We start from the raw sequence: 9120 nt of genomic DNA, 5'->3' as shown, positions 1-9120 counted from the left end.
AATGTTGGGCTATAAAGGAACTACAGCACGGTCACATGACTTCACGTCACCACCGCTAAGCTAAAGGTGGCTAATGTTGGGCTATAAAGGAACTACAGCACGGTCACATGACTTCACGTCACCACCGCTAAGCTAAAGGTGGCTAATGTTGGGCTACAAAGGAACTACAACATGATCACATGACTTCGCAATCAGGAAGTGACTCACTTCTAGGTTTTAGGACTCATTCCTGCACAACTTTATAAATATACACGTTTTACATTTCGCCGGAAAAACCAGCTGCACCACTTCACTAAATAAAAGCAGAACTGTACTTCTCTTAGAACTTAATTCAGTGTAAACCAAAGATAAGCACATGATCTGAGTGTAGAAGATCTGACAGTATACGCACTGTGCGTCTAGCAGCAACACATAATGACATCAGTCATATCTGAAGGTAAACAAGCATCATGCAAACGGTTTAATTTCCTGTGCAGCTCGGAAAGTAAAAGGTCAAATAACCAAGAATGAAGGGAGTGTTTTGTTGGCTGTGAACAGATGAATTACAGGAGGTAGAGGAACATTATTTATGTATGAAAAGGCACATTCTCTTTCCACTACAGGCCTTTTTGTTCACCACCTGAAACAGTTTTCCTTCCTCTCTCTTCCACAGATGACTGAGGCGTTAAACAGTCTCCATTTTCTAACACAGCTCGCTTCCTGGGTCCAAATCATCCAGACATGTGATCAGCTTATTGATCCGATGGCGCAGAACCAGTTTGTTGCTGCTCTGCGTCTGAGAGGCGTCGCTGGAGAAGCTTTCAGATCGAACGAGCCAAAAAGACGACGAACTACATCCATCCTGACTTAAAAATGGTTAAAAAATGCCTTCTTTGACGTCTGAGTCTTGTTGAAGTGACACAAAATGGACGAAAGGAAGTATTTCCAAGTAGATTCATAATTGCTGGAAGCCTGTCACAAAAAAAAACTCCAAAATGTGACTATAAAAGTATGTTTTGATGGCATGAAGAGCAGAGGTTTTGGTTGTTCCTGCAAAATAAAAAGTGAAATGAAAAGTCCTGGCTGAAGGATTTAGGTGCTACAGATTGGTTCATCTGTCTTAAAAAGAAGCTGAGTCTTGTTAAAGTGACACAAAATGGACGAAAGGAAGTATTTTTCAGAAGGATTACAAATGGTTGGAAGCGAGCCACAAAAAAAACCTCCAAAATGTGAAAAAAATCTCAACAGTAGGCCTATTAGAAACTCGGGAAATAAACATGCATTCTTTCCACTTTTCCAAATAAGACAGCCGCTCAATGTTTGTTTGTTTTCTTCTGATCCGCAGAAAGGCTATACATCTTCCGTCGCAGACTGAAAACACACCTTTTCCGACTGCACCTCGGCCAATGAAATCTCTATACATGTTGTAATAATGTACTAGCACTTCGAATGGTTTGGCTTAGTTCAAACTAATGTACCTACATGATTCTTGTTACCCTGTACCCTCCTGGTTGAATGCACTTATTGTAATCGCTTTGGATAAAAGTGTCTGCCAAATGAAATGTAATATAATGTACAATCCATACTGTGGGCAATCCGCACAGGAGTATTTTTGGGGTGAAGTGTCTTCCCCAAGGACACTGGTTCAAGCGGGGATTGAACCAGTGACCCCGTCATCCGAAGACCCTAACACCACTTGGATTATAGTCATAGCATTAAAACAATCTCCAGAAGTCAGACATGAACTGTGGCTCTGAAGCTGCATCACTTTAAACATTTCACAGGGAGGTCTGTGCGTGATTTAAATAATGTGATAATGCATTTATTTTGCCAAGACGCAGATACAACAATGGCAGCAGAGCAAAGTCTCACCTGAAGCTGTCTCCATGGAAGTTTCCTCTCCTCAAAGTGAGGTCTGTCTGATCCTCATTCTCCTCCATGATCTCCACACCTTAAAAAAAAGCAATTAAATAAATATGCTGTTACACGCTGTAACTCGTTGTGGCAGGAAAACTACATGTTGAGCCTTAATAATTGGGATAAGGCTGAAGGGTTGAGGTTAGTTTGTTTGTAAAGCACATTTCTGAAAGGCAATTAAAAGTGCTTTACAGAGGCATTAACACATAATCATTCAAATCTAAATACATTGAACAAAAGGTTGAACTTTGAACTGTTTTTTGGGCTGTTTTGCTGTTTGGGCACTACTCGCTCTGAACTGGTTTAGTGGGAAAGATTTTGAAGCTTATTATTTGTGTTATTGGCAGAGGTGGAAGAAGTACTCAGATCTTGTTCTTGAGTAAAAGTAGAAGTACTCAGATCTTGTTCTTGAGTAAAAGTAGAAGTACTCAGATCTTGTACTTGAGTAAAAGTAGAAGTACTCAGATCTTGTACTTGAGTAAAAGTAGAAGTACTCAGATCTTGTTCTTGAGTAAAAGTAGAAGTACTCAGATCTTGTTCTTGAGTAAAAGTAGAAGTACTCAGATCTTGTACTTGAGTAAAAGTAGAAGTACTCAGATCTTGTACTTGAGTAAAAGTAGAAGTAGTCAGATCTTGTACTTGAGTAAAAGTAGAAGTAGTCAGATCTTGTACTTGAGTAAAAGTAGAAGTAGTCAGATCTTGTACTTGAGTAAAAGTAGAAGTAGTCAGATCTTGTACTTGAGTAAAAGTAGAAGTACTCAGATCTTGTACTTGAGTAAAAGTAGAAGTACTCAGATCGTGTACTTGAGTAAAAGTAGTAGTACTCAGATCTTGTACTTCAGTAAAAGTAGAAGTACTCAGATCTTGTTCTTGAGTAAACGTAGAAGTACTCAGATCTTGTACTTGAGTAAAAGTAGAAGTACTCAGATCTTGTACTTGAGTAAAAGTAGAAGTACTCAGATCTTGTACTTGAGTAAAAGTAGAAGTATTCAGATCTTGTACTTGAGTAAAAGTAGAAGTATTCAGATCTTGTACTTGAGTAAAAGTAGAAGTACTCAGATCTTGTACTTGAGTAAAAGTAGAAGTACTCAGATCTTGTACTTGAGTAAAAGTAGAAGTAGTCAGATCTTGTACTTGAGTAAAAGTAGAAGTAGTCAGTTCTTGTACTTGAGTAAAAGTAGAAGTACTCAGATCTTGTACTTGAGTAAAAGTAGAAGTACTCAGATCTTGTTCTTGAGTAAACGTAGAAGTACTCAGTTCTTGTACTTGAGTAAAAGTAGAAGTACTCAGATCTTGTACTTGAGTAAAAGTAGAAGTACTCAGATCTTGTACTTGAGTAAAAGTAGAAGTAGTCAGATCGTGTACTTGAGTAAAAGTACCAGAGTGTAGGAATACTCTGTTACAGTAAAAGTACTGCATTCAAAATGTTCCTCAAGTAAAAGTAGAAAAGTATTATCATCAAAATATAGTGAAAGTAGCGACAGTAAAAGTAGTCATTGTGCAGATTGGTCCATTTCAGAATAATATATATGATATGTTTTATAATGATTGATCATTAAAGTGTTCTCAAAGCTGGTAAAGGTGCAGCTAGTTTGATTGACTTTGTATACTGCAGGGTAGCTTGTGGATTTACTCCAGGTGGAACTAAAGTCTGATTTAACACTTGATTAGATTTCACATCATTCATCCACATCTGTAAAGTAACTAAATGTATTAATACATGTAGAGGAGTAAAAGTACAAAGTAGCATAAAATGGAAATACTAAAGTACAAGAAGCCTACCTATAAGTACAGTACTTGAGTAAATGTACTTAGTTACTTTACACCTCTGCAGATAGAAACGCTAACTAAAGCCTCTTATTTGAGATAGAGCTGAGGGTTGACAACAAAGTGCTTTTAGCAGATAACACGTGATTAATCTCAGTTATTTTTAGATAGCTGTTAGCATGTATTTACATTGAGCTTATGATCAACAGCTGTCATATGACGCTAGCTAGTGATGCTGATAAACTGAAAGCTAGCTTCATCAAACAGCTAGCTAAAACACGCTTTTTTCTACAAACTCTTATTATTTGAATGACTGACCTGTAAACGTGAGGAAGCGTTTCGTGTACTCCTCGATATACTTTGGTAGTTCCTGTTTTCTCTGGTTTAGTTTCTACACTTTGAAAACAGACAGTAAACAAACCGCAGGACAGAAGCTAGTGTTGTTGTTTCCGCCCCTTAACCGGAGCTATACTAGTTGCCTTCAAAATAAAAGCGCAACATGATTTCGCTTCAAAATAAAAGCGTAACACTGTGAGGTAAATTGTACTGAGATGTTTAACTTAAAGGGGACCTATCATGCAAAATGCACTTTTGTATGTCTTTTATACATGAATATGTGTCCCCGGTGTTCCAGGGAACTCACCAAGTGTCAGAAAACACAACCCTCTCTATTTTCCTCCATACCCAAATCTCTAAAAAAGGGGCTGCAACGGATCTGATAAAAACTGATCCAGATTTGAACACTGTCCTGACGTCAGGACGGTGGTGCTACGGCTATTGGGCCAACTCCACCAATCAGGAGGAGACAGCCACGGCCATTGCCGTGGCTGTCTCCTCCTGATTGGTGGAGTTGGCCCAATAGCCGTTGGACAGTGGCGCTACGGCTATTGGCTATTGGGCCAACTCCACCGGCCATTGGCGTTCGAAAGCGCTGGAGACGTTGTAGTACATATGCCAGGCCTGTAGATGGTGCTGTTCTCACAGAATCAGCCCAGAATCAGCCCTCAACACCGCCAACATGAAGAAGGTTTTGCCAAAATATTACCAACACATCAACTTCCCGACGCGCGGGGGAAACATACTGGACCATGTTTATTCCCCTTTCCGGAATGGATATAAGGCTCTCCCTCGCCCTCCCTTCGGCAAATCAGACCATATCTCACTACTGTTGTTGCCTGCGTACAAGCAGAAACTTAAAAGGGACAGACCGATAACAAGGACAGTACAACGATGGAGCGAGGAGTCAGATGCAGCACTGCAGGATTGCTTTGCATCTACGGATTGGAGTGTGTTTGAGGACAATAACATCAACACACACACGGACACTGTCATCTGCTACATTGGGAAATGCATCGATGACGTGGTACCGAAGGTTTCTGTACGGACATTCCCAAATCAAAAGCCCTGGGTAAACGGTGAGGTGCGCGGCAAACTGAAAGCGCGCACTCTCGCGCACACAGCGGGAGATTTGGAGGAGTACAGGAAGTCTAGGTATGATCTCCGGAGAGCAATTCAAAATGCAAAGAGACAGTACAAAGACAAGGTGGAATCTGACTTCAAAGGCTGTAACACTAGGAATATGTGGGCGGGACTAAGGACAATGACTGACTACAAAGGAGCAGCGGGGGGTGCTGCGGGAGTGTCTGCGTGCGCATCTCTCCCAGATGAGCTAAACAGTTGTTTTGCACGCTTTGAGAGCAGCCAGGCTGTGGAGGTACAGAGGGACCAGGAGCTACACTGCCCTTTTGTTTTAAATAGGGCAGATGTGTGTAAATCCTTTAAAAGGGTTAACCCACACAAGGCTCCTGGACCTGATGGCATCCCTGGCCGTGTTCTCAGGGTGTGTGCAGTTCAGCTGGCAGAGGTGTTCACAGACATCTTCAACAGGTCCCTGCTGCAGTCTGTAGTCCCCACATGTCTTAAACACTCCACCATCATTCCTGTCCCCAAAGAGACAATCATCACCTGCCCCAACGACTACCGCCCAGTAGCACTCACCTCCATCATAATGAAGTGCTTTGAGCGGTTAGTCAAATTATTCATCACCTCCTCCCTCCCTGAATCTCTGGACCCCCTGCAGTTTGCCTACAGAGCAAACAGGTCCACAGACGACGCCATAGCCCTCACCCTCCACACTGCCCTCTCACACCTGGACCCGAAGAACAGGAACACATATGTGAGAATGCTGTTCATTGACTACAGTTCAGCATTCAACACCATTGTGCCCTCCAAGCTGGCCATCAAGCTCAGAGACCTCGGGCTCAACAGCGCCCTCTGTGACTGGATCCTGAACTTCCTGACGGGCAGACCCCAGGCAGTGCGGGTGGGAAATATCACATCCTCCACCCTGATTCTCAACACCGGTGCCCCTCAAGGCTGCGTGCTCAGCCCTCTCCTCTACTCCCTGTTCACCCACGACTGCGTGGCCACACACAGCTCCAACACCATCGTGAAGTTTGCTGATGACACGACCGTCATCGGCCAGATCACAGACGATGACGAGACGGCGTACAGAGAGGAGGTCGAAAACCTGACATCTTGGTGCCAGGAGAACAACCTCCATCTCAACATCAGCAAAACAAAGGAGCTGATTGTGGACTACAGGAAGCAGCAGGGAGAGGGACACGCCCCCATCGCCATCAATGGGACTACGGTGGAGAGAGTCAAAAGCTTCAGGTTCCTTGGGGTCCACATCACTGAGGACCTGACATGGTCTCTTCACACCACCACCATCACCAAGAAAGCTCGACAGCGGCTCTTCTTCCTCCGCAGGTTGAGGAGGTTCAAAATGGATTCCAGGATACTCTGCAACTTCTACAGGTGCACGATAGAGAGTATCCTCACTGGCAGCATGACGGCCTGGTACGGCAGCTGCACCGACCTCGATCGTAAGGCTTTACAGAGGGTGGTGAAAACTGCACAGCACATCACCAGGACGGAGCTGCCATCCATGGAGGACCTTTACTCCCAGCGGCTCAGGAAGAAATCACTACGGATTATCAAAGACCCCCATCACCCCAGCCACAAACTGTTCTTTCTGTTGCCGTCTGGCAGACGTTACCGCAGCATCCTGGCAAGGACAAGAAGATTCGGAGACAGTTTCTTCCCGCGGGCAGTGAGACTGTTAAAAAATTGAACTGTTGAAACAACTTCAAACATTCAACTGCTACTCAGTAGTATGTATCTAATACCTAATATATATATATCATTCCAATAACTTGTATATAGACTCATACTGCACTATTCCACATCATAACTTTATTTCATTTTTATAACTATTATTATTTTTGTATTGCTCTTGCTCTTATTGTTATTATGTTATGTTATTATGTTGCATTGTTGGAGAAGCCTGTGACATAAGATTTTCAACTGCATAATTACTCTGTAGCTATGTCAGATTGACAATAAAGAACCTTGAACCTTGAACCTTGAACCTTGCTAAAACAGAGCTAAAAAAATTCAAATTGGGCGAAATGAGGCATGGCTAAAATGCATGATCTGTTTGGTATTTTGAAAAAAAAAAAGTATAAATATGCCTTATATAGGTATGGTCCTACACTATATTATTCAAATATAGCATGATAGGTCCACTTTAAATAAATATATTATTATATCTTTAGTTAATACATTAATTACCGCCCCCTTAACCGGAAACATACCAGTTGCCTTCAAAATAAAAGCGCAAAATAATTTCGCACAACGCTGTGAGCTAAAGAGACGAGTACTCAGATGTTGTACTTAAGTGGCAATACTAGTACAAGTGAGCTTATCTAAATGTGTTTATATAATGATGCTGGATATCTTAACATATATGTCCATTTATTAGTTGATGCATTGTTTGTATAACCTCATAAATGTAGTAAAACGGTCAATATTGGCTCCTAAAATGTAGGAATAAAAGTGACCATAAATCAAAATACCCAGGTTATGTAGGCTACAAGTACTTTAACATTTCACTTGAGGACAATACTTGAGGAGATATATTTTATTACACTTCACTGCTTTAAATAAGTAACTAGAACTTGTAATTTTCACTTACTGCCTTCTTTCTCCACAATATCACAAAAATCTCTTAACCAACGTCCTGTTTTTATCAACATTTAAGAGCTTGTTGAAGCACTTCCTTTTCAACAAAGCCTTTTCAATCAGGAGAGACAGTTTTGATGTAAGAATATATTTATTGGCAGGAATACACAAATGAATGTAATGGAGTTTTGGCGATTAGGCCCCGTTGTGCAGGAGTATCATTCGGGAGGGGAGAACTGATCTGATGAAACCCTCCGGGGTCTAGACACTGGTGGTGGTGAATGGATAGTTGGGGTCGGTCAGAAGGGGAGGGGCTTAGCTTGACCCTGGATTCAGAGGGACAGGAGGTGCAAAGGGGTGGAGGAGGGTTGCGTCGAGTCACCTGAAATGACAGCTGTCAGAGGGGGGAGCAGATTTAAAAGGTTTAGCGGAGCGCTATGATAGGCTTGTGAGAATAGAGCGAAGTGATTGGTTAAGCTGGGGAGTGACGCCCCCAATCACTTATTGAGAGGAGAGAGAGTAGTAACATGGAAATAGTAAATTAATGAGTAAAGATGGTTGAACTTGCACTGAGCTTAATTTGTTAGAGCTGGTTTTAGATTATTCCCCATGTTTGTCCTCCTGAGTCCTACATTTAATGGCATCTGGTATTGTTTGTTCTGTCTTTTTGTTCTATTTTTATTTGTTTTAATTGTATTTCAAATTATTTCATGTTTTTATACTTTATTTCACACGGTCATCTATGTTTATTAGTATGGAGAGCCCACATGTTTTGTGATATTGGGCTAGAAAAATAAACTTTGATTTGATGTATTATTCTAATAATTTCCTTCTGAAATAATTCCGAAAGTAAGTTCTGATAACGTTTATTTGTGGATTCAAGCTTCAAGTTTAGTTGTCGTTTCTTCCGATTCAAGCAATAATTGAACACACACACACACACACACACACTTATTTTCTTCTGAAATAGTAAAACATGTCTGAATGTAGCAGGAGGAATGACACAAGCGATCAAATGGATAACTTATGAAGCTCAGCGTAAATTCAATCAGGAAGACCAAGCTCTTCATTCAGATTACACGTCACCACATTACACTCTCCTTACTCATTAAGTGATCGGGGGCGTCACTCCCCAGCTAACCAATCTCTCCTCTCTCCTTACTCATTAAGTGATCGGGGGCGTCACTCCCCAGCTAACCAATAGGCTTGTTTGAGACGAGCTGCGGCTCGCCTCGAAAGTAGACGAGAATAGCCGATCGCAGCCGGGGGAGGTCTCAAAAAGCTCGCCTGAAGTCGGACAGCTCGGAGTCGGCTTCTTCTTCTTCTTCTTCTTCTCTCGGTTTTTTGGCGGATTTCAAACAACTTTAAGGTGCATACCGCCACCTCCGGAGTCGGCTTGACTCGGTTTGCAGTTATAAATGTCCGACTCCG

At 41.8% G+C, this 9120-nt stretch overlaps 1 protein-coding gene across 2 annotated transcripts in view; it reads right to left on the bottom strand.

Annotated features, from left to right (window-relative positions):
- Positions 1-4116, bottom strand: part of inpp5ka (inositol polyphosphate-5-phosphatase Ka) — a 59015-nt gene extending 54899 nt beyond the window's left edge. For both annotated transcript variants that reach the window (XM_034123700.1, XM_034123702.1), the window contains exons 1-2: positions 3982-4116; positions 1852-1930 (exon numbers count right to left, since the gene is read on the bottom strand). In XM_034123700.1, the coding sequence (XP_033979591.1) occupies positions 1852-1919 (68 nt within the window). In that variant the 5' untranslated portion in view covers positions 1920-1930; positions 3982-4116. The remainder of the gene's footprint in view (positions 1-1851; positions 1931-3981) is intronic.
- Between the last annotated feature and the right edge of the window lie 5004 nt (positions 4117-9120).

The sequence above is a fragment of the Trematomus bernacchii genome, unplaced genomic scaffold (genome assembly GCF_902827165.1).
Source record: "Trematomus bernacchii unplaced genomic scaffold, fTreBer1.1, whole genome shotgun sequence".
Classification (NCBI taxonomy): domain Eukaryota; kingdom Metazoa; phylum Chordata; class Actinopteri; order Perciformes; family Nototheniidae; genus Trematomus; species Trematomus bernacchii.
The sequence above is the reverse complement of the archived record's forward strand: the minus strand, read 5'-3'. Positions and strand labels throughout refer to the sequence as shown.